At 40.3% G+C, this 26,174-nt stretch overlaps 1 protein-coding gene across 5 annotated transcripts in view; it reads right to left on the reverse strand.

Annotated features, from left to right (window-relative positions):
* ptpro (protein tyrosine phosphatase receptor type O) overlaps nt 1-26,174 on the reverse strand; it is a 42,516-nt gene that overhangs the window by 11,800 nt on the left and 4,542 nt on the right. For all 5 annotated transcript variants that reach the window (XR_003674385.1, XM_028451597.1, XM_028451598.1 and 2 more), the window contains exons 3-16: nt 20,156-20,311; nt 18,433-18,585; nt 17,140-17,601; nt 16,839-17,000; nt 16,578-16,774; nt 14,777-14,897; nt 11,095-11,288; nt 10,909-11,020; nt 8,421-8,581; nt 8,128-8,248; nt 6,485-6,606; nt 6,260-6,395; nt 2,136-2,256; nt 1,179-1,247 (exon numbers count right to left, since the gene is read on the reverse strand). Coding sequence is in view for 4 of the 5 variants with exons in the window: in XM_028451597.1 (XP_028307398.1) it covers nt 1,179-1,247; nt 2,136-2,256; nt 6,260-6,395; nt 6,485-6,606; nt 8,128-8,248; nt 8,421-8,581; nt 10,909-11,020; nt 11,095-11,288; nt 14,777-14,897; nt 16,578-16,774; nt 16,839-17,000; nt 17,140-17,601; nt 18,433-18,585; nt 20,156-20,311 (2,287 nt within the window). In the remaining variant the exon portion in view is untranslated. The remainder of the gene's footprint in view (nt 1-1,178; nt 1,248-2,135; nt 2,257-6,259; nt 6,396-6,484; nt 6,607-8,127; nt 8,249-8,420; nt 8,582-10,908; nt 11,021-11,094; nt 11,289-14,776; nt 14,898-16,577; nt 16,775-16,838; nt 17,001-17,139; nt 17,602-18,432; nt 18,586-20,155; nt 20,312-26,174) is intronic.

The raw sequence follows: 26,174 nt of genomic DNA on the forward strand, positions 1-26,174 counted from the left end.
CTCTGTTTATCTGTCAGTCAGTCTGTCAGTGTGTTAGCAAGATAACTTAAAAAGCTATGAACAGATTTGGATGAAATTTTCATAAAAATGATAAAAGGGACAAGGAACAGGTGATTACATTTTGGTGATTTTCTGGCTACCAAAATAAAATTAAAAAAAAATATATATATATATCATTAATTTTCCCATCCACACTGTGAAACTTCTTGTTGACAATGTCAGAGGTTCTCTCAGAGTCAACAGCTGAATTTTGACAGGTAGTCATTGTAACACAGCTCAATGTTGACAGGTAGTCAGGTAATCCTGAGTTTGCCATGCTACCGTGACCGCAGCGTGTTAGCTGAGTTTGAGCTGCTTGGCGGAGGTCTGCGCTCTCTGAGTGCTTTTCTAGTTCTTACTGTGTTTTTGCGTTTGCCCTTCAAAACTCTACCAAAGTGACGTTAACCCATTTCTGGTGTTTCCATGGACTGGAAATTGTGGCAAAACAATGGTGGATGTTTATTTTGGGGCTTACACGGAAAGATCAGAATCTGGCCGAAATGGAGAGCGAAGTGATATCACGCTGAACAAACTAGAACAAAAATGGTGTCAAGTCATTTTGTCTGGCGAAGAAACACAAGAAATCCTTTCCTTTATTAAAATGAAGATGTGACCCTGAACTATAGATACATCACAAAATCCCTAAAAAGGTAACTAAGTCTAAAGTAGCTAGATTAAACCTGGATGAGGATATCCCGTTAAAGTCAACTCAAACATAGCCAGACCTGAAGGCTCACTGAGCACAGCCAAAGCTTCACAGTGAAGGAGACACTGATGGAGATGTTTATAGATGGAAGCAGAAGCTCCGCCTTCACTGACCGTCTTTCAGCTGATATATTAATCACATGACCACACTGACCATACGCCTTTATCATCTTTTTCATTCTCTGATTAAACCAAGTCCAGATATTTAATGGTCAATCTCATTCTAAATATGGTCTTTATCATCTTCACTGTTAACCTGAACCTCAGACCAGCTGGAACCTGATCTGCCTCAGTGACTTATGGGAACCATACAGACCAGTTACAGTCTTACCAGCTACAGTCATATCATTTAGAGTTGCACAAGTTCTACTCAAACAAGTTAGTCGTACCAGTTATGATTGAACCATTTACAGTTGTACCAGCTAGAGTCATACCAGTTATAGGGAAGCTTCCCATCACGTTCCAGTGAGGAAAAGTTAACGAAGGTTTCAGCTCCACATTCCCTAAAAAAACAGAAAAAAATCCAGTGTTGTCGTATCACATGTACAATGATGTTCTAGATGTGGCACATTATTGTGTTGCAGGGTTGGGGTAAATTATATTTGTAATCACGTAATTGATTATGGTGTAATTCCAATTGTAATTTCAATGTAATTCATGTTGCTGTCGTACTCGTAATGAAATTGTAATCGAGTTTAGATAATTGACTTCGTAATTGTAATTGTCATGAAAACTCTATAAAAAATTGTCAATTATAATTTAACTCTAAACTAGGGAACCATGTTACAGTTCTACATACAGTTCTACACATATGGAGTTAACAGTTATTAAAATATGTTTCATATCAGGCTATCGCACATTTTGAAATTTAAAAAAAAAAATTGAAATCTAGGGGTATACTGACAAGCAGAATAAAAAGGCTCAGATGCCCACACCAAAACTATTAAAACCTATATTATACCTATTAATATTGATTAGGAAGAATAAAAAGGTAACCAATAGATAGGAAAGAAATTAGACAATAAATGTTTGTTTTTAATGTATTTTATAGCTGATTTAGGACCTGTTATCATTAGAGATGCAAACAGTAAGCTAACACAAGAGGAGGGTTCAATTTTATTAGGTTATTTATTTAATGCTCAGTAATTGTGATTAATTGTAATTGAACTGTAGTGATTGAGAACATAATTGTAATTGGGTAAATAATAATTGTAATTTAACTGTAATTGGAAAAAATGCTGGTCACTGTGATCATAATTCAAATGTAATTGAACTGAAAAGTGTAATTGACCCCAACCCTGTTGTGTTGTGTTATTTTTAGGTGAGTGTTGTTTTTTTGTTACCGTTGTGTGTGTGTTTTGTGTTACTGTAGTGTGTGTGTGTTGTTTTACCTGGAGATCTGCAGGTGTTTCTTTCTGAGAATGAGCAGGAACAGGACGAGAACGCTGAGCAAGAGAAAGCTGAGGACGGCCAGAGCCCAGAGAGCAGCTACACTACTGTTCACCTGCTTATCTACACACACACGCACACACACACACACACACACACACACACACACACACACACACACACACACACACACACACACACACACACACACACACACACACACACACACACAGAGTAATATTGTGTCACTTCAAGCCTTTGATAATTAATGTGTAAGTACACCCAAAAAACCCTAGAGTTGTTTTAACTTACTGCTGAATAGATACTTAGGTGTGAAGTAATGTTAGTGATAGATTCCTTAAATACAAAGTATTTCAATTTGGCATATTTTATTAAGTCTATGTGGAGCAACAATGATCTGAACAGCTCCAAATGGACTACTTTCCCCTGCTGTGTTATTTGTGGCCCTGTGCTTCTATAAAAAGCTGATGATTCTGGTCTACTCAGAGGGTTACTCATCTTATGTACGTTATTGTGCACATCAAGATGTATGCGTCAATGTGCCAACTTTAACTGTGTATTAGTCAATCTGGCTTTAGGGCAATCTACTCCACTGAAACTGCTGTTGTGAAAGTTTCCAGTGACGTGATGATGGCAGCTGACTCTGGTCGCTACACAGTTTTGGTTTTACTTGATTTGACATCTGCCTTTGACACTGTAGATCAGGTTATATTGTTTGATCAACTCAAATCTGAGAAGGGGTTTTCTGGGGCTGTTCTCCAGTGGTTTTCTTCATAAATAAATTTAAACACTTTTAATGTTGCTATCAACAATGTAATGTCTCATGTGTCCAACCTGTCATGTGGAGTTGCCCAGGGCTCTGTTCTGGGGCCTGTTTTGTTTTTGTTGTACCTGATGCCTCCTGGTCGGTTGATCCAAGGTTTTGAAAATGTGTCTTATCATTTTTATGCAGATGATATTCAGTTGTACTCCTCCTTCAATGACTCAGAGTTTCACTTTTTATCTGTATTCTTGGAATGTGTATCTTGCATCAAAAACTGGTTGTCTTTGAATTACCTTCAGATAAATTCTAACAAAATGGAAACTCTGATCATTGCTCCCAATAAAAAGATCCCCCTCAAGAACTCCCTTGGTGCTCTGGGCTCCTCTGTGAAAACCAGCCTCAGAAACCTTTGGGTTGTGTTTGATCAGTTATTGTCTTTGGAGGTTCACTGTCGTCAACTGACCAAAAACAGGTTTTATCACCTGAGAAATATTTCTAAAGTGAGGAAATTGTTGTCTAAATTGGATCTCGAAATGATCATCCACACGTTCATCTTGTTTCGCATTGATTATTGTAATTCTGTTTTCACTTGTTTCAACAACTTGACTCTAAACAGACTTCAGATTGTACAAAATGCTGCTGCCAGACTTTTGACCGGTGCACCCAGAATAGCCCACATTACCCCCATTATATCAAGTCTTCATTGGCTTCCAGTCAAATTTTGCATCGAGTTTGAAATATTTGTCCTAACTCTCCGTGCGTTGCATGGTCAGGCCCCTCAGTATATTGCTGATTTGTTGGGCCCCTACACCTCAGGGCCCACCCTTCGATCCTAAAGATCCTCAAAACTAATTTTAAAACCCGGGGAGATCTGATGTTCCAGTCCCTCCATTGGCTTGACTGTGTGGACTATTTTAAAAAGCATTTGAAGACTTTGCTTTTCAGAAAAGCTTTTGGTTAATGGATTTTTTTTACTTATATTATCCCTTTTATGATGTTGCTCCTGTTGTTTTAATTCACCAATGTTTTGTACAGCACTTTGTGATTTTTATCTGTGCAAAGCACTTTATAAATAAAATTGACTTACTTAGTTGGCTGTCTGCCTCTCTCTTCCTCCTCAGTTAGGTTGAGTTATTGTGTGTGTGTGTGTGTGTGTGTGTGTGTGTAAATTAAGGTGGTGGATGAGAGCGTCTGATATCGGGCATGTGTGGGAGTGATCATCACGTGCGTATCCCCCGTCTGTCTCTGTCACATTGGCTCTCATTTATCAACCTTGCGTGAAAACGGGTGCCAATCTGAGTGCACATTTGGTCGTACGACAGGACCAACGTGTGATGAAACATTCGTATCTGACCAATCCCAGCATACCAATGATCAGATGTTTATAAATACAGCGGCTGAATTCGGATCATCATTAAGTTGTTACGCCATCAAATCTTTCTGGTTCGGAGGCCCCGCCCACTGAGGTCAAACAATAACACCGGCAAGAAAACAAAGGAAATCCTCACATCTGAGATGGAGCAAAACAAAGATGTGCTTTTTGACAGTGTGAAAGCTGGACTTAAAGGTATGGTTTTGCAGCATTCCTGTGTTTGAAGCATTATGCGGTTTGCTGCAAGTTTGCCCCTGTCGGCCACCGTAAAAAGGAGCTCAGAAAAACACTCTGTGAAGGTGCCATGTCCCCCCGTGTGCGCACTGCCCATAAACCTCACAGCAGAGATCCTGGTGAGATACAAGGAAATATGACATTTATATCAGCTTCAACTGTCCGCACACCAAGGCAATAAATAACACTAAAAGAAATCAACGAATCCATTAAAAAAAGCCTTAAAAATATTGTCCCTTTTATATGTTTATTATGCTTTCAGCAATTTCAACTATAATTCATCACATTACTGATTAAATCCTACAGCACATTTGTAAAACTTTAAGGTTTACTTTACATTTTAAAATCAGGAATGAGGTCTTGTTTTCTCCATATTAGATCCCAGTGAAGGCTTTGATAGACAAGTTTGTGAGCTTTACTCCACAGGCTGGCACATTAAAAAAATGCAATGCTGTTGAAAGTTTACTGATCAGCCTGAAAATAATGTCACACACTTTCTCTGGGGTACAGCAGCATTCCCCCAGTCCATTACAGAGCAGAAGCGGTGCTGCACTCCCGTGTGTGTGTGTGTGTGTGTGTGCACACTGTTGAACCATACGCTCCAGTTTGGACAGTTTACCAGGTATCAGGCATCCCGTGGAACGAAAAATAAAAAAGTGGCATCAGTAATAAAGTGTGCTTTTTGGAAATTCAATTTATTTTGTTTAATAATCTGCTTTTATCTGTTTTAAATGTGTGTCTGCCAGTGATGTGCAGTCAGGGTAGGCAAGGTAGGCAGTGCCTACCAAAGGGTGAATTTATATTCTGATTATTTGTTTATGATAATATAATTCTAAATGATTTATTTTTCAATTTCCAATAACCTACAGTACCTACAAGTTTGAAAGTGTCAGCATTTTGTGCTTTTCATGGCCCAAATGACTAAACATCGCTACGTATTTCCTGGTACGGCAGAGATGCTGCAGTCTCACTCCGCTGTAAGGTAGGAGGAGGAGCCAGAAGGAGGCCACACCCTCTTTCAAAAGCACTTTGCTGCTGTGCCTCTGGCCCCATAGTGTGTTTATATGTGTTTGCTCCTCACTGAGGCTGTTCTGAGTTGTTGTCATTTTCTCCGTGTTTCTGTGTTTCCAACACAAACAACGAATGCTCTGCTGTGTCATGAGATGCATTTTGTTGGGAGAGTATGGAGGCCATATTGAATAATTGTTTACGTTTCTTTAATGGTGTTTTACGACGTTTATTTTGTTAGATTAACACTCGCCAGCAGAAACATATGAAACTGTCATTGGTGTTGACATTGGTAGTCTCGATTTACAAGGCCCTGCCTACCCAACGCTAGTGCTCACGGCACGTCACTGGTGTCTGCTTTTGCTCAAATGACAGCTGAGGTTTGTTTAATATATTATTTTCAGACTCAGATTTTGCTGCTACATCACAAATCCACACACTCAGATTTGTGTACACGAGCTCAGACCTGACTTGAGATCTGTAGTAGCGTATGAGCACGTCATAATTGATAAATAGCGAAGTTTGCGTGAATTTGGTTGAACGCACGTCGTTCAGATCAGAACGTATGAACGGTTGATAAATGAGGGCCAATGTGTTGGTAGGCTGTATCTAAAGTTGTCCCCTCTTCCACATTTCATTAATATTGTTACAGTATGTTTTTTTTATTTTGAAATGTGATGTTAGTAGCATGTATTATCAATACACTTGTTGCTTATATTCAATCGTACCTGCTGTGCTGACCATGATGTGCACCGTCTTGCTGGCTGAGCTGAAGCTGAAGCTGGTCACACTGCAGTTGTAGCTCGATGCTGGCATCAAACCAGAGACTGTGAAGATGTGCGATGCTGAAGTTTGAGGCTCACGCTGCATAAGAAGTCAACAAGAACACCATCATTACATCCACCACCACCAACACCATCAACGTCATCGTCATCCTTCTCATTTGTCAGTACCTTCAATTCCTTGCCTCTACAGACCACCTGGTAGTAGTCGACCACGCCCTCTTCACTCCACAGCAGAGTGACCGAGGACGACGTGGCGTTGACGACGTACAGTGAGCGTGGCGGGGCTGGCTCTGAGGGTGTTTGAATGAGATTAAAGCAAATGGTATGATAGTAATGTGGTTATGGGTACTTTATAATCAGATTACAGGCTGATAGTGATACCATTATTGGTAGACAATCCCATTATTCAGATCACACACACAGATTTAATTGTAGTCCCTTTACAAAATGTGTTTATCTTGAACATTCCTGGTACTTAATAATCCACACTATGGCATTTTTTCCAAATCATCAAATACCGCACTAATAACAAGAGGCTGTGAGAAGTTCTTAGTGTAAGAAAGCCTGTCTTTGACTGTCTAACACAGTTTTAGAAGCTTATAATTATAATATTAATATACATTTTCCAATGCCTGCATGCAAGTAAAGCAGCTGCACAAAAAAGAGCCTCGGAGCTGGGAGATGTGGAAGCTGTGAAGACGTACGTAAAGTGTAAATTGTTTGAGAGCTGAGTCTGAAGTTCTTAAGAAGTGGGAGTGGCACAACTTGAAATACAATGTTTATAACATCACAGTTTTTAAGACAAAGTGGGGGTTTACAAAAGTGGTAAAACTCATCAAAAGCACATCTGTTATGTCCTATTTTTATAACAAAGCACTTTTGATAAAAGGTAATAACCCAGCAGAAGACTGCCACCACTGAGCCTGGTTCTGCTGGAGGTTTCTTTCAGAGTTTCCAACATCGCTGATGCCTGCTCATGTGGAAATGTTGGGTCTTTTCATTGAAACACTGTACTTTGAGATGAAAGCTATGATGACTTATTGTTGTATTAATTGGCACCAGGGGTGTTGAAAAAAACGATTCGGTGATCTATCACGATATTACGTCGCACAATTCTTAGATCAATTCTAAATGCAGCCATATCAATTTTTTTTTTATTAAAAAAAAAAAAAAAAAAAAAAAAATATATATATATATATATATATTTTTTTTTTTTTTTTTAAACCTTTATTTAACCAGGAAAGTCTTTCCCACAACAGGAGTCATTGTAACTGCAGAAAGAAGTGCTAAAACCTGGTTGACCAGCTTGTGTTTTTTCAATAAAATCTAAAAAGAAAGTACTAACTTTCTGCATTTATTTATTGTTCTAGACATATACCTCAGTTAAGTTGCACTAAAGTCATGTTGGTTTAAAAGCCACAGGCAGATTGTATGTTGTTTTTTTATTTAAAGTTGTTGGCACATGGCATGTTAAAGCCAATATGCCAATAAAATATATTTCATACATAATGTTCTCATGAAGGTGTACACATTTACAGATTAGTTGTTTCTTAAAAGTCATATATATATATATATATATATAAATATATATAAAAAATCGGAATAATCGCCTTATACTATCGGGATATATCGTATCATATCGTATCATGACCTACAATGTATGCATCGGGATATGAATCGTATCACCAGATGCCAGGTAACACACACCCCTAATTGGCGTTATATAAACAAAGTTGAATTTAATTGAATAAAACATTGTAGTTTATTTTTTACTGTATACCTGTTCCTGCATGTGTGTGTATGTGTCTCACCCAGTTTAATGATGCGAGGGTTTGAGCTGTTTCTGCTGCGTTCGGTGCACGCTGTCACTGTCAGGTTGTAGATGTCTCCTGGAGGCAGAGGAAGGCTGGCCCTCATCACATTACGAGTCACCTGACAGACAATAAACAATCAGTAAACAACCATTCAGCTGCTCTCATCCAAACCCATGAACCAATAAACAAATACATAAATACATATTATGTAAAGGCTCCCGCATGAAAATGTACAGGAACGCCTGACAGACAGGACGATATCTGAACCTGAGGAACAGGAAGGAACTCACATCTTTAGAGAAGACTCTACTGCTCCTTCGACCTATAGCCTCCACCTGCCAGTGAAGCATCTTGGAGTGGGACAGGTCAACAAAAATCTCGCCATACGTCCAACGCACAAAAAGAACGCCCTGTGAGTAATCAACCGCTGAGACATGAGGAGCCTCTGGAGCTGTATGGACAGACAGGAGGACAAATGGACAAAGAGAGACATGAACAAATGCATGGATGCATTTAAGAAAGGACTTAAAACACACCTTCTTACACAAGCTTTTTTTAACAGCTAATGATTGTTTTTCAGTCCTGTCTTTTTATAATATGTTGTGTGGTATTGTTTTAATTCTGTCGTCCAATGAAACACTTTGAGATTTGGTGTCAAATGTAAAGTGCATTACAAATAAAATGTATTATTATTATTATTATTATTATTATTATTATTATTATTATTATTAAATGGCCAGGTGGACACTATAGTAGGAGAGATGGACACAAAGGCCTGTTACAACAAACTAACATTAGAGGAGTGTGGAGTACGTTGAGCCACCCCTTGTTGCTCGGAAACGGTAAAAAACATTGATAATTTGACCACGTATTTAGGAGGAAGACATTATTTCTGGAGTCTGTGAAGGTAAGAACCACATGGGTAAAGTGATTAGACATTTATTTCCAAATTAGCATTTTTCACGATTGAAAGTGAATGATGTCGATCATAACTTTCATGAGAATTGTGTTTTGATTAAAATAGATCATTTTAAATTTGTTTCATACATCAATTGAGGTATCTATGAACTACAACATGAGGTAATAAACCAAGCATAAAAGTGCACTATTTTAGCTGTGCGGACTAATAAAGTCAGAATGGTTGCTCTGGGGTAAAATACGCTATACATTTATTAAAGCTGCAGTTTGCAAGTTTTTTTTTTGGCATAATTCAGTCAAAAATCCATAATCATCTATGAGCGTATTGTAATCTAAAGTGTTCTGAGTGGACAGTGAATCTCTTCTCCTTCTCATGGCCCTGTAAATTAAGTTTCGTAATCCAGGAGCATGATGCTGGATGTCAGCCAATCAGAGATCTTTCTACCGACACGTGTGCTCTATGAGCTGTTTTGGGCGTTACTAATGGCTGCTCAACTGAAGTCAGGCACGTTTACAGACCGGTAGTAAACATGCATTTGCGGACGTTCCAGTAGTAGTCCCCATAACAGCGTTAGGCACAACAGTTACACGGCAAATCAAGCGGAATTCAGAGGAAGAGCGAGAACAGATTGGCTAAATCGTGTGTAAACCTAAGAGAAGCTTATTCAAGAGGAATTCATTTTACAGTCTGAAAGTGGCTGCCAGGACAGTAACTTCAGTGATACGTGCATTCTTGTCAGAGTCTCTACAACACTATAAAAATCTCCACTACCACGACGGAGCAGCTTTAAGTGTATTTTGACTGTAGCCTATTATGTTTTAAATATTACATTAAGGTTCTGCATTTGTATGATTACATAGTGGACATAGTGCCTTGTGTATACAGAACAAGCAGAGGAGCCATCACTGATGGTCTTGAAAGAGCCACCAGTGAAGTGAGAGAATAAAGTCTATTCAAGCAGCAGCAAAGAATTCAAAACAAAGTCAGAATGACACTGAAGAGGTACATTGACAGACTAGAAAATATATCTTTGAAAAAAACAGGCTATGATGGAGTAGCAGAGGCTAAAAGGATTCTCCCCAATGCATTAAGTCTGAACTTACCAAACATAATAACAACCTTGCAGACCAGTTTCATGGGCTCAATACCCTCAAATGCAGAGAACATTCCTACAAGTTTACAAAGTGAAACAACATCTCTGTGTCGGACAGCTGGTCAGAGAAGAACAAGCAGGTAGTCTAAGAGATATTGAACATAGAGATCTATCTGAATATGCAAGGTTCTCTCCCAGAATTACTGCCAACCAGCCAGCTAGCTAAGAACATCTAAACTCAATTGATATGTTACGAAGAAAATATTATTTAAAACCAACAACATGTATCATGGCGGACACCAGAGTCCACATTCTTACCAATGGCCACTGCCTTCCTTGTTGAATTGTGCATAACAGTGATTCTCAACTGGTGGGTCCAGATCCAAAAGTGGGTCACGGACCTGTACTGGGTGGGTCGCGGACAGCTGGTCAAAAATGTCTCATGTTGGACTTGTCTTTTATTTTTCAAGAAAGTTTTGCAAAGGAAAATGTATAGATTTATGTTTAAAAAATATTATATATGTGTGTGTATCTTTTTAAAAACTAAATTTGGTTGATTGAATTCTAAAAAAAAAAGTGGAACGCGATTTAATGACCGTGGCACAACATCCTGAAATGTATGCAGATATATTAGATGGTGACTGTATGAGTGCATTGATGTAGTGATCCTAAATATGAATAATGACTCTTCTTACCCCACTCCCCCTACTGTAGTAAACAGGACTGCCTTTAAATGTGGCTGAGGAGTAAAATATTGTGGTCTTACCTGTGACGATGCTCACAGTTGAGCTGTCACAGCAGTTGAGTGGAGGATCACCCCAGGTTACCATGGCAACACGGAAGTTATAGAACCAGGCGGGAAGCAGGTCAGTGACCCTCTGAAACAGTAAACGGTTTCATTACCACAGGTGATACTCCTCACCCCACCACCCAAATCCAGGCCCCACCCTACCACTGAGGCGATAACAGAGGCGGTGGCAGCAATCTCGTAGTAGGTGGTCCACTCAGAGACCAACGTGACAGGGTTGAAGAAGTAGGTCTGCAGAACGTACTTCCTAAATGTCACGTGATATGGACGTTGCCAGCTAAGAAGAACCACTGTAGGACTCACAGCCGATAAGGACAGCTGACGCACACCTGTGGGTTCTAACACAACACACACCTGTGGGTTCTAACACAACACACAGCACACCTGTGGGTTCTAACACAACACACACCTGTGACACACAGCACACCTGTGGGTTCTAACACAACACACACCTGTGGGTTCTAACACAACACACAGCACACCTGTGGGTTCTAACACAACACACACCTGTGACACACAGCACACCTGTGGGTTCTAACACAACACACACCTGTGGGCTCTAACACAACACACACCTGTGGGTTCTAACACAACACACACCTGTGGGTTGTAACACAACACACACCTGTGACACACAGCACACCTGTGGGTTCTAACACAACACACACCTGTGGGTTCTAACACAACACACAGCACACCTGTGGGTTCTAACACAACGCACACCTGTGGGTTCGAACACAACACACACCTGTGACACACAGAACACCTGTGGGTTCTAACACAACGCACACCTGTGACACACCGCAGTGTGGGTTGGGGTCAATTACATTTTTCAATTACAATTACGTCTTCAATTATCCATGTTTATCTACAACTCAATTACGATTATGGTGGCCGACATATGTTTCCAATGACAAATAAAATTACAATTATTATTTTTCCTCTGTAAGTCAATTATAATTACGTTCTCAATTACTAAAGTTCAATTACAATTAATCACAATTACTGAGCCTGAAATAAAACGTAGTATCCTCTTGTGTTAGCTTTCTGTTATCATCTCTTTTGATAGGTCGGTTTTGACCCATGTCTTAAATCAGCTGTAAAATACACAAAAAATTATCTATCATCCAGTTTGTTTCTCATCTCTTGGATACCTTACTAGGCTTCCTAATCAATGAAAATAGGTATAGATATTTTGGGTCTGGGAGTCAGAGCATTTGTTTGTGTCTCTATACCAGTCTGGTGACGTGGTGTGAAGACAACAACCTCACCCTCAACACGGAAAAGACGAAGGAGCTGATAGTGGACATGAGGAAGGAGAGGCGTCCTCATCAGCCACTGTCTATCCAGGAGCTGGAAGTGGAAAGGGTGAGCAGTTTCAAATATCTTGGGGTCCACATCAGAGACGACCTCACCTGGACCCTCAACACCACACAGCTGGTGAAGAAAGCTCAACAGCGGCTGTACTTCCTGAGGAGGCTGAGGAAATTTGGGATGTCCTCAAAGATCCTCAGCAACTTCTACAGCTGCATTGTTGAGCCCATCCTGACCAGCTGCATCACCGTGTGGTACGGCAACACCACTGTCATGGACCGCAAACGCTTGCAGAGAGTAGTGAAGACTGCTACGAAGATCACCAGGTCTCCGCTGCCCTCTCTGCAGAGCATCTACAAGCGCAGAGTCCACAGGAGAGCTGCCGCCATCATCAAGGACTCCACTCACCCCCAACACGGACTGTTCACACTTCTACCCTCAGGCCGGAGGTACAGAAGTGTGAAATGCAGGACCAGCAGACTCAAAAACTCCTTCTTCCTCTCGGCCATTAGACTCCTAAATGAGTGATCGGAGTCTAATGAACTATTCATTCACCCCCCCCCACCCCCCCCCCCTTCTCCACTGTACTTTGCACACCACCTGCATTCGCACTTTAGATGCGCCCATGCACAGCTAACACCATGTCTCTCTATTATGAAACAGCTTTTATGCACATACCATTGCATATATCACCTCTCCTCTGTATAGCTAATATATTTGTATTTTTAATTGTACAGGTGTTTTGTATTTAATGTTCAGGTTTTGTTGAATAACAGTGTTGCATGCCACTGTATTTATTATAGTTCTTTTATCTCGATTTATTCCTTTATTATTTATTCCTTTATTACGTAGGCATTCACTGGCGGTCGGCAAAGCAAGAATTTCATTGTACAGGGAAACGTGTTTCTAACTGTACAGATGACAATAAACACTTTGACTTTGACTTGACTTTGACTTGATTTAATTGTTTTTTTAAATGGTAAAATTATCCTCAAGAGAACAGACGAAGATGATATGAAACATATTTTACGTATGTGTAAGCCATAGGACTGCAACATAGCTCCACATGCCATCCATCCATCCATCTTCTCCCGCTTAGCCGTTTCCGGGTCGCGGGGGCAGCATCCTCAGTAGGGAGGCCCAGACTTCCCTCTCCCCGGCCACTTCCTCCAGCTCTTCCGGGGGTACCCCGAGACGTTCCCAGGCCAGCCGAGAGACATAGACTCTCCAGCGTGTCCTGGGTCTTCCCCGGGGCCTCCTTCCGGAGGGACGTGCCCTGAACGCCTCACTCGGGAGGCGTTCAGGGGGCATCCTAATTAGGTGCCCGAGCCACCTCATCTGGCTCTTCTCGATGCGGAGGAGCAGCGACTCTACTTTGAGCCCCTCCCGAATGAGTGAACTTCTCACCCTATCTCTAAGGGAGAGCCCAGCCACCCTACGGAGGAAACTCATTTTGCCGCTTGTACCCGTGATCTTGTTCTTTCGGTCATGACCCAAAGTTCATGGCCATAGGTGAGGGTTGGAACGTAGACCGACCTGTAAATCGAGAGCTTCGCTTTTTGGCTCAGCTCCCTTTTTACAATGACGGACTGGTGCAGACTCTGCATCACTGCAGACGCCGCACCAATCCGCCTGTCGATCTCTCGCTCCATCCTTCCCTCACTCGTGAACAAGACCCCGAGGTACTTGAACTCCTCCACCTGGTGCAGAACCTCATCTCCAACCAGGGGAAGGCACTCCACCTTTTTCCAGTCGAGAACCATGGACTCGGATTTGGAGGTGCTGATTCTCATTCCGGCCGCTTCACACTCGGCTGCGAACCGATCCAGTGAGAGTTGAAGGTCACGGTATGTTGGAGCCAACAGGACCACATCATCTGCAAAAAGCAGTGATGCAATACTGCCAATCCAGTGCCTCTGGATTGGCAGACCGGGGTGGTGGTCCCCCTTTTTAAGAAGAGGGACCGGAGGGTGTGTTCCAATTATAGAGGGATCACACTTCTCAGCCTCCCCGGTAAGGTCTATTCAGGGGTACTGGAGAGGAGGGTCCGCCGGATAGTTGAACCTCGGATTCAGGAGGAGCAATGTGGTTTTCGTCCTGGCCGTGGAACTGTGGACCAGCTCTACACCCTCAGCAGGGTCCTTGAGGGGTCATGGGAATTTGCCCAACCAGTCCACATGTGTTTTGTGGACCTGGAAAAGGCATTTGACCGTGTCCCTCGGGGATTCCTGAGGGGGGTCCTCCGGGAGTATGGGGGTATCGAACCTCCTGATAGGAGCTCCACATGTTTGCATTTAATTACATTTTTATAGAATGTTCATGCTAATTACAATTACAAAGTCAATTGTCTGAACTTAATTACAAATAAATTACGATTACAACAGCAACAGACTTTTTCAATTACAATTACATCATAATTGTATTTAATTACTAATGATGCGATTACAATTAGAATTGACCCCAACCCTGGTTCTAACAACACAATTGTGAAAAAACACACACCAAACCTCACCTATGTCAACAATGACCGGCTCAGATGGTGGACTAATGAGGGGCCCGTTGGTGTGATAGACAACCACACGGTATTGGGCACCCGGGGTCAGGTGGGTGATGATGTCACTGGTGGAGTTCTCCTAGAAAAATTAGACAGAGAGGCTGCTATAGACTTCAAATAACTCAATTTAAGGTTCTTCATAGAACAAACATCACTTAATATTCTTCTGACATCAGAATCAGAATCAGAAAGGTTTTTATTTTCCAGGTACAGTTTAGAACAGTACAAGGAATTTAACACTGTTTAGATGAGAAGTGTGATAAAAACAGGGGGGGGGGGGTGAGGGGAAAAAGGCAGGTCTGAGACTGAATTCCCTATGGGGAGTGCAGTTTAACACTGGGAAAAAAACACTTTTCTCTCAAGTCCATCACATTGATTATTCCTTTACTCCATTTTGGACAACAGGATTCCACTACATTCAAATCCAAAACTGACAATGCTTGACCTTCCAGCAAAATGAAAGAGTTTATCCTTTCAGCACTCATCTAATCTATAATTATTGCTGTCAATAGATTAAAAATATTGTGCGATTAATCAATTATGACCTGTGATTAATTAATCTAATGAATCTCTTCTTTAATCTCACATAAAAATTGCTGAGAAACGACCTCAACTTGAGGTATTTTCATTTAAATTATATCATTGTGGCAGATTGATGTATCACAAAGTGGCTTTATAAAGTAATTTATTGTTTTTAACAGACTATTCTTCTGTATGTGAGACTAGACCCAAGGGCTGCTGACACCTTTAGTTTAGACCATCAAGGGGAATATTGATATGTACTTAAGTCAATCTACAAATAATAGAAAACAAAAATGAAATAAAACATCAGGTCCATATGTAGTGCTATAAGTTAGCACATCATAAACACTAACAACACTTTTATTATTGAACACCAAACTTGTTGCTTTTTCTCTCCTTCAGATAATATAAAATAAATAAAACGGATCCGTCAATCACAACGCTGCAAATTAGCACATTAAAATAACATTGTTCACAAAATAAAGCAATCACTTCTAGTAGTAGTAGTAGCCCCGCCCAAATCCTTTACGACCGAGAGTGGTCGACTGTACACTACAATCATTTATCCACTGACTTTATCATTTGACACTTATGGATTTATTCATTTTGGCTCTGAACCTTGTCATCTCGTCCACAGTAGATTGTATGGGCCACTGTCTGCTCGGTCTAATGTACCGTTTGTAGGATCGCTGTCTGTGCTAGCTGCTACATAGTTAGCATTGAGGTGGAAAAGCTCAGCTGGAAGGCTAGAGGCTAGCAGAGCCTACTCTTTCTTGCATAATTTGCACACAACTGGGCTTTAGTTTTCCATCGGGTGTGTTTTTTTCTTTAAACTAAAATTAATGCGCACAAAGACTTCTCCTCAGGTTCTACCATTGTAGCTGATGCATCAGTATTATGGGTATACTGGGAACGCGCAAATGAGAAAGGTTCTGCGCTGTTTGGGGTGGAAAAAAAAGAAGTGATTAACAGTTTTTTTTTAGTGCATTATTTTTTCCAGTAATTAATTAATTGCAATGAATGCATTGAAGTGACAGCCCTATATATAATATATACCTTTCATGATTATTTTTTATCTCTTCATGTTGCTTTTGTACTATTTATTATAGCTTTTATTGTCAGCTGTAAGGACCAAATTTCCCAATTTTAGAAATAATAAAGTACCATGTTGACATTTTGTCGCTGTCATGTGTAACACTCTGAAACGTTGTGTAAATGTTTTGGTAAGTTGTGTTACCTGGCTACAGTAGCTGCTCTCCATCCTCTGGCTCATACTAGGTCTCAGACAAGTGGTTGAAACCACTGACACTATGCTGCCATTGTGCCTTTGAGCAGATAGCCCCCAGGAGACAGCAGCCGTGCTGGAGTCTAGCAGCCGGACGCTCACCGCCTTCGGAGACTCCCGGAGCTCATCAAGCACCTCACCACTGGGTCCTGAGATAAAGACACACATGCATCAGGATGAGGTGAACGGTACATTTTGCCTGGCAGGTCTTACCCAGGTAGAAGAAGAAGCCGGAGTCAGCACTATTTTCTCGGGCGTCGCAATCTCCAGAGGAACTGAGTGTGTTCACCTGGACTCGATATGTTCCTGACGCCATCAGTTCTGAGAAGAATTCGTGAGTGTTTTGGTCCACTGTTGCTGATTCTGTGTGGTTACCTAAGAAGGAAACGCAGGTTCAGTACCTGAATAAAACCAAGGACTGAGACATTCGAAATGGCAGAACCAATGAGTCTCCTGATTGGCAGAGCAAACTCCTACCGTCTCCTTAGCCCAGAGTGTGTGTGTCAGTGATTACCATCTCTGTAGATGTAGATCCTGAATCCATCATAGCTGGTGGGAGGAGGAGGGGACAGCCAACGCAGCTCCAGTAAGAGCGGGGGAAGCGGAGGGGGCAGGACAGGGGGGTCAGCCCAACCCATGGATGACCCAGGCTCATTGGCGTCTTCGTACTCGGGCAACACGCCATTTATAAAATCGTCGTCAGTGGGAGACACCATGGTTGTATCTGGCCAATAGCTGTCAGGCTCCACCTCCACAATCCGGCTACTGTTCCCACCCATGCTGGCAGCACTTCCTGTCAGGTTAGCTGACGAGCTGTCATTCACGTGAGCGCTTCCTGTCTCATTCATGGGCGAAACCTCACGCACCTGACGGGAGGGGCTGTGAGTGTCCTCCAAATGGAAAGGGCTGGAACCCTCGGCAGCTTCAGGGCTCAGACGGAGAATCTTATGGGAGAGGCTGAATGGTGGTAACGGTACTGATGGATACACACACACACACACACACACACACACACACACACACACACACACACACACAGGTATACACAGAGTTTAGAAAACACACACAGGTGTGACACATCTGTGTTCTATACACTGATGACCAGTGTTGAGTTCAATTATATATTTTTTTATTGCAATTACATCTTCAATTATTCATGTTCAATTATGACTCAATTACAATTACATTGACCAGCATTTTTCCCAATTACAATTAAATATTTCCCCCGAAAGTCATTTACAATTACTTTCTCAATTACCAAAGTTCAATTACAATTAATCACAATTACTGAGCCTCTAATAAATAAGCTGTAAAATACACTAAATAATATTATCTATCATCCAATCTATTTCTCATCTCTTGGTTACCTTGTTAGGGTTCCTTATCCGTGAAAATATTGGTATTAATATCTTTTTCTGTCAGTAAACTCCTCAGTTTCAATTTATGTAATGGTATATTAATCCTCAAGAGATCTGATTGGCAAACTTGATATGAAACATATTTCAATAATTGTGAGTTACGTATGTGTAAGCCATAGAACTGTAACATGTTTCCCCAGTTTTGCGTTTAATTAAATTGTAAATGACAGTTTTTATAAAATAACCATGCCAATTACAATTACATAGTCAACTATCTGAACTCAATCACAATTAATATACAATTACATCATCAACAGTTTTTTCCCGTTACAATTACAATTATAATTACGCCATATTTGTAATTAATTATCAGCTACGTGATTACAATTATAATTGACCCCAACCCTGCTGAGGACTGATGGTTTCTATGACTACCTGGCCGGGCTCACCTGTACGGTGCTGTAAAGGTATATGTGTGATGTCACTGCGGCTGACCATCACACTCTGGTCAGCGCTGACCTCTGAGATCAGCTGGAAGGTGATGTTGTGGTAACACACTCCTGGTAACCAGTGCTTGAACACCGTATGGCCTCCGTGGAAATCTGCAGGATGCAGAAAATATCTGCTGTCAGAGCATTAGAGGGACCGGTATTCATGGAAACACTACTTCCTGATTATGGGCTGTTAACTACTTACATAAAACGTAGTGATGCATAGAAATTCCGGTCACCGAGATTTTTTGGCCGAAAACCGAAAAAGCACTTTTAGGCCATTTTTGATGGCTGAAAACACTTTTCTAACTAAAAAAAGCCGACCGAAACAGGATGTTTTGATTTTTTTTTTTGGCCACTTTTAATCCAAATATGCTACCTTTTCCCGATAAATACCACTTGTTCCCTTTTTGTTCCAAATTTTTACCCTTTTTCATTATTGTTTGCCACATTTTGCCCATTTAAGCTAACTTTTGCCATTAAATACAAAATGTTTCCTCTTTATTTGACCTTTTTTTTTTTTACCACTCTTGATTGCTTTTGGCCCATTTTAGTCACTTTTCACTCTTTTTTTCGCTATGTTTTTGTCACTTTTGGACCATTTTTTGCCACCTGTTACCATGGCTACCTGCACTTGCTCGTAGAAAAAAAAAAAAAAAAGCGAGGTGTGCCAGATGGCCAGTCCGCCCCTGGCAACCGTACTTGGCCCGCATTATAAAGATCATTACTTGGATGGGATTAATCTTAACTAACCCTAACCCTAAACCAGCGCGCACTAGAAATGATGCACGCCACAATCTTATCACACAGTGTGAATCTTGGAGATGTGTGCTTAGATATTAAATACAGCACCAAGAACTTTATTACACTTTGTGTTTTCATGAGAGAACATATATTTACTCTCTTTCAGCAGGTCAGTCAGTTAAAGGCCTGTACATTAATATGTATGATGTATGAGTGGGGTCATGTACATTTTATTTTTTCTATTTTATATTGTGCATTGTTGGAATGTCAGTGCAAAATAAATATTTTCCTATTTTTGAATAGATTTATTCTTTGAAGTATTGATATTAATTCATACTATTTCAATGTTTTAATTTTAGTGAGGTTAGTACACATTCAGAGCCATAAATGAAATGGTACTAATAAGTTGCATGAAACCCATCTGCTGCAAACTCTTCACTGTTTTCTAGTTGGTTCCGCTGTTGTGGTGGCGTGATGTTACGGTAAATTATATATATTTTTGAAAACAAATATTACCATTTAGTTTGAAACGTGAGACTAATTAGAATCATAAAATCATACTTATTATGTGTTAAAATTGAAGATTTTTGAAACACTGATTTAAGACATTTTAATGACAATTAAGGCAATATTTTTAGATTCATAAATTTAATGCCTTTTAAAACAGGAACCCTGTCCATAATCATTTCTGTTTCGGTTTTCGGCCTTGGTTTTTTCATTCCGGTGCATCCTTAATAAAAACTGAGGCAACTTTAGAGACATCATTAAGTGAACACCTACTTGGGCGTTAAAAATCAACTCTAATGTTATATTAATCTTCTTTTTTTCAGGAGAAGCAGCTTGTATCCTGTCTTATGGAGCTATTTCTCTCTTACACTACCCAGCACTTCATATTCTCTATATCCGCCCAATATTATACTCAACCCTTTCCATCTACCTTTGTAGAGCATGGAACGAGGCTCCGCCCCCTCTGTGAAGCTGATGTTGACGCGGCTGAAGATGTTTTGGAGCGGAAGGTCGAGCTGGAAAACCACTCCAGTCTCTGGAGCGTCTCTGTAGTCAGAGATCTGAGCACTGATAACAGGAAGTGGCTCTGAGGAGACAGATAACAGCAGTCAGCGCTCTGCTAACACAGGAGATGGTGTTTGTGCTCACACGCTAGAGGAAGGAAAAATAATGGAGGATGAGACAAAATGTGATTTACTGAATCGGAACCGATTGCTGTGTCTGTTTTTGTGGTTATTTACCAGGCAGGTAAATACTAACTGTTACAGCTTTAGCACAGATGGGTGCAGTTTTCTTTGGAGGAAGCGATGTCGGTCATATTAAAGGCAATGGATAGAATGGATTTTTTCTGGTGACTCAACATTTTTTGAATGAATGAATCAAAAAATTGTCAACATTTGTGACCTATTTGTCTGTTGTTAATCTCATATCTAGAGTGAAAGTACAGACACTCCTTGTCAAAAACAACTCAAATACAACTAAAAGTATCTGAGTCTAAATATTACTTATGAAGTGAAAGTAATGAAGTATTTGAAAAAAAAAAAAATACTTAAGAATTGAAAGTAATTAAAATATCCTCATCATAATTGCAAATAAAAAAACACTGATGCACAATCTGTTACATGCTTACAGTACAGTAATACACTGTGTGGTGTTTCATGAACTACCAGAGGTAAAAGTAACATGAAAGTACTAATGTTAATGTAAATGAGTAGCTTTTATGGGTACTTGTACATTTTTAGTACATTTCTAAAACAGTAATTTTATTTGTACTTAAGTACCTTTTAAAAGATGTAAAGCACTTTGTTACATTTCTACACCCAACCGTTACTGAGTAAATGATCATTTTTTGTGTTTATTTTTTTTATTTCCGTTTTGTGGTCTCTTTATAAACAGTTTATGAAGGCACATGTTTTAGAGTTCATAAATGTGTCTATATTTAGAGCCTGATAATTGTTTTTTTTATTTTGAATTGAATTCATTTGTTTTTTTATTTGAAAAAAATAATTGTACATTTTGAACAAACCTTCCATTTTACACAGATGCCTTTGTGGAAAATAAATAAAGTTCAAATTGTGAAAGATTTGGTCTTTTCCTTTTGAAGTTTATACATGAGATGTTTACTGTATGCAAGGGAACCGTGATTTATAACCAAGAATAAATGTGGAGGGTGAAAGTAACTAGTAACTTTTACTTTGAGTACTTTTTCATTGAATTATTTACTTGTACTTGAGTATGTTATGTATGACTTACTTGTACTCGTACTTGAGTACAATTTCAATCTAGTAACAGTATTCTACATGAGTAGGATATATCAGCACTCTTTACACCTCTGTGAACTATTATAGCATTTAGGTTTGCGTTTAATAAAACTACATCATCATTATTCACAGAATTAATAAAGAGCTGTTCAACAGGCTCAACATGACACAAATAAATAGTAAGTCTAGTAGATGTATTTATTAATGACGTCATCCACAACAAAGTAGTGAAGTATAAAGTATAAAGTATCCAAAATTATTGGTTCACTAAAAAATTCAAAAGCCAAAGACATTCATGGACTGGACACTCATCTTCTAAAATTATGCAAAGAGTCTTTTATTGCACCAATAACACACATGGTTAATTTATCACTTAAACAGAGAGTTGTTCCATCGTCCTGGAAACTGGCCACAGTCACCCCAATCTTTAAATCTGGTGACAGAACGAATATATCCAATTATCGGCCAATCTGTATACTTCCAGTTGTTTCCAAGGTTGTTGAGAGATGGGTAGCAAATATTATAAATGAACATTTATACAGTAGTCCCTCTGGCTTACATGCCATGCAATTTGGTTTTAGAGCAAACATTCCACTGAATCAGCAAACAGCTTTTTTTATAGAAAATGTAAAAAGTAAGTTGGATATATACCCCTGTGTTGGTGCAGTGTTCCTTGATCTTAAAAAGGCATTCGACTCTGTCAGCCATGAAATTTTGCTAACAAAATTAACAGACTTCAACTTCTCGCCAGAGGCAATTCAATGGATTAAATCATATTTAGCTTCAAGAAAACAATGTATACATATTGACAGTGTAAAGTCATCGATCCTGGATGTCTCAGTCGGTGTGCCGCAAGGATCAATACTTGGTCCACTATTATTCTCACTGTACATAAATGACCTTCCCAAAACATGTAATAATGTGAATTTTCAAATGTATGCAGATGTCGCTGTAATTTATACCGATGCAAGGAGCCCTAAAGAGGTAGCTTTTATTCTGACCTCAGCCATGGAACAAGTAAATGACTGGCTATGTAAATCATGCTTGCTTCTAAATTCTAAAAACGGTCTGTATGATGTTCTCCAAGCAATCAAAAGTGATGAAAAATTCCGGCGTGTTCTTGAGAGGAGAAGAACTACAACTCATCACAGAATTCAAGTATCTTGGTCTGACACTTGACTCCACTCTATCTTTCAAAAATCATATAAGAAAACTTGCCAATACTGTTAAATTTCACCTTAAAAATTTTAAACAAATCAGACCCTTTTTAACACAGTGCAGCTAGAATGTTTCTCCATTCAATGATTTTATCCCATATTGAATATTGCATCACAAGTTGGTCTCTCACCACTGATACCAATTTGAAAATAATTGAATCTTTGTATAAAAAATCTCTTAAAGTTTTTTTACCAAAAACCTAATTCATTTCATGTATGCAATATTTTAAACACGTACAATCTTCTAAATTTTGAACGTTTTATCAACTTTAAGTATGTATGCTTCATTTACAAAGCGCTACATGGATTAGCCCCACCTCCTGTGTCTGCCTTTTTCAAACCTAAGACTTCAAGTGGTCTGAGAACTAGGGCCTCCTCCAGAGGAGACTGTGAGGTCCCCTTCAGAAGAACTACCCATGGACAGAACTCTCTCTCTGTGAGGGCCACTAACATCTGGAACAGTCTCCCTCTGCACATACGGGAGAGTCCTACACTGGTCAGCTTTAAAACCCAAATCAAACTACGGCTGAAAAGAAACCAGTCATGTGACCACTAGACTCTGAACATTTCCCTGTGCTGCCTGTATTGTGTTGTGTTGTGTTACGTTGTGTTGTGTTGTATTCTATAGTATGTTGTCATTTCTTATGTATTTGCCTACCTAGGGACTACGGATGAAACCTAGCTTTGTAGCTATAATCCGGCATATTTACATTTGTTTTACACTGATGTTCATTAATGTGCAATGTCCCTATCAAATAAATAAATAAATAAAGTGCAATATTTAGCTTTCAAATGTAGTGGCGTGAAAGTAAGAATTATTCCCAAAAATGAATATTCAAGTTAAGTACAGATACTTAAAAACACTACTTAAAGGCACACTGTGTAACTTTTGGCCAATAGGGGCACTAGACCGGTAACTTTCACGCAAGCGCCCCAAGTGGCCACAAGCGCCGCAACACTGCTGCAAAAATCAACAAACAGTCAGTCGGGCCAGCCTTCCTTGCGTTTTGATTGTGTGTGCAGACAGTAGTTGACCTGTAACTTCAGGATAAGGATTGGCTCTAAGGGCTAGGCCGGTCGGGCTAGGGTGCGAAGCGAGGCTGGCCTTGCGCCGCGGCTACAGTCTATGTGCTGGAAAAGCAGCCACCACCGCCTCCCTCCTCTTCCCGCCGCCGGAGTCCTGGCGCTCCCCCCTACTCCCTGGCCTCGCCGCAGTCATCGGCCCCCGTCGCCAAGTGTGGCGTTGGCAGCTGCTCCTCCAGCCCATAGACTGTAGCGGTGCGTTTTGAAGCTTTTCACGCTGTGGACGCTTTTGATGTGCGTCCAGCGCCTTCAACACGGCCGACGCTGGAGTTGGGATTGTTGAACTTTTGTGGCATATCACGGCGTGTCGACCAATCAGGAGCGTTCCCCAACCGTGACGTATTCAGAATAATGAGAAGAAGAAAAAACACTAACTGGAGGCGGAGACAGATGGGCAGGCGCTCTTCTGCTGGAATAGAGCGCCTGTAGTTGGGGTCCTGGTAGGGGATGCGAGCATGTCATCAAACTGGCCATAGGAGAGACGGATGTAACACTGAAAGCAACTCTCGTCTGAACGTAGCTCTGGTGAATCTAGAAACGGCGCCGAGGTGCGAATAAAGCCAAGCCACTCGCTCAATAATGTAGAACCGATGAACGGGAGTCGAAGGCGGCGCGTTCAAACTTTATTCCCCATTCAACCATACACTATAGTCCTCTAACATCACAGTGAACACACTGAGTCACACCAAAAAACATCAGACCAGAAACACAGCCTTCTCAACACAATGTTCCCCACCACTTCACAGTCACTGGGTGAATTATGAACGTAACTGATCGCCACAATATCATCAATTCTATGAACACCATCGGCAACAGAGAAGCCCCTCCCCTCGGCGCGCTGGACGCGCGCCCCGAGCATCTTCGACACTGGTGACAAGCGTCTGTATTCAATGAGTACAAGCATTCAACTATGCACGTGAGGCACGATTTTGACGTCCGAAACGCATTTGGTGTGAACGTACCATAACTGATCTATCACGGCGATTAGTACACCATCAACCCAACACAAAACTACCATATTGTGCTCTTTTGGCTGTAAACAAAAGCCAACTTGTTTCAGCTGCGCACAGCAATGGCGCCGGATTGGTAAATGCCCGTATGTTGTGACATCACATGGGAACTATATATAACCGAGCCTGTGGTCACGTGACTGTCGTAAAGTGATCGCCAAGCATTCTCCAGGCCACATGACCGTCTCCTCCAAACTTACATAGTCGGTATTTCAAGAGGGAAGCCATGCTCGGAGCATTGATACTGTCAAGCGCTGTATATCGGCCTGAGGAATCATTTAAAATAACTCATATAGATCAACTCTTTAGGTCAAAAAGTCCACGATGTGCCTTTAAGGAAATTAGCTTTGTTCTTGTCCACCACTGCATTTGCATAAATCAGGTCCTAGGACTCCACCCACAAGCTAAAACAGGTCATGCGCACACAATAATCACCCCCAACTATCATTGGAAGTGATTTCAATACAGTCTTAAACTTGTCAATAGATCCATCAAATAATAAATAATTTACAGAAAAATTTGCTCCACCAAAAGTGTTTCAGGATGGCATCTCACAGATGTAAAAACAATTAAAAATTCTCCAAATGTATACATTCTTTCTTACTGTGGGAAGCAGGAAACCCTGTACTAAGTGGTAAAATAATATAATAAGAAACAGAAACCACAAATAGAATAACTCCATAACTTAGTGAGATGTATAAAGCCCCAGTTATTCATCACTTATTCAACTAAGACACTTTAAGACAACGAATCGGGTCAATTTCCTCACTAATCAACTAAAGCGTAACAGGGATAAATCCCTCAGAACAAGAACAAAAGCTGATTTCTCTAAAATAGACAGTGAGGCTTTTTTTAACAAGCTGAGCATTAAGGAAAATACTTTAGAACAAAGGAATCTGTTAAACACAGCTGACACTCAATAAGCTACAGAAGACATTAAATGGTATGTCAACAGGCAAAGCCCAAGGTCCTACTGTAAATACAGTTACACTCAATGAACATGAGAAATGTTTATGAATACAGCAGCAATCAAATTATTATTAATATCTGATAAAGATGCTTCCCTACGCTGGGCCAAACTTGTCAACTCATCAGAAAAAAGTCGGAAAAGGAAGAAAAAAAGGACTTAGGCGATTCTCAGGGCTGACAGATGGCTACTGTGATTCATAAATGATTATGAATGAATGCACCAAAGTGCTATAATAAGCAATAGAGTTGGCATTTATAAAACATTATTTAAGAATGAACTACGGAGAAAATACAGGAGTCAGTGCTTTTTATTTTTTATAAATGATGTCTGCATAGACGATCTAAACAAGAGCACATGTTTAAACTGCAATGCTTGACAAAAACTCAAATTGAGATCAGGCAGGGGTTAA

This window comes from Gouania willdenowi, chromosome 6 (genome assembly GCF_900634775.1).
Source record: "Gouania willdenowi chromosome 6, fGouWil2.1, whole genome shotgun sequence".
Taxonomy (NCBI): domain Eukaryota; kingdom Metazoa; phylum Chordata; class Actinopteri; order Blenniiformes; family Gobiesocidae; genus Gouania; species Gouania willdenowi.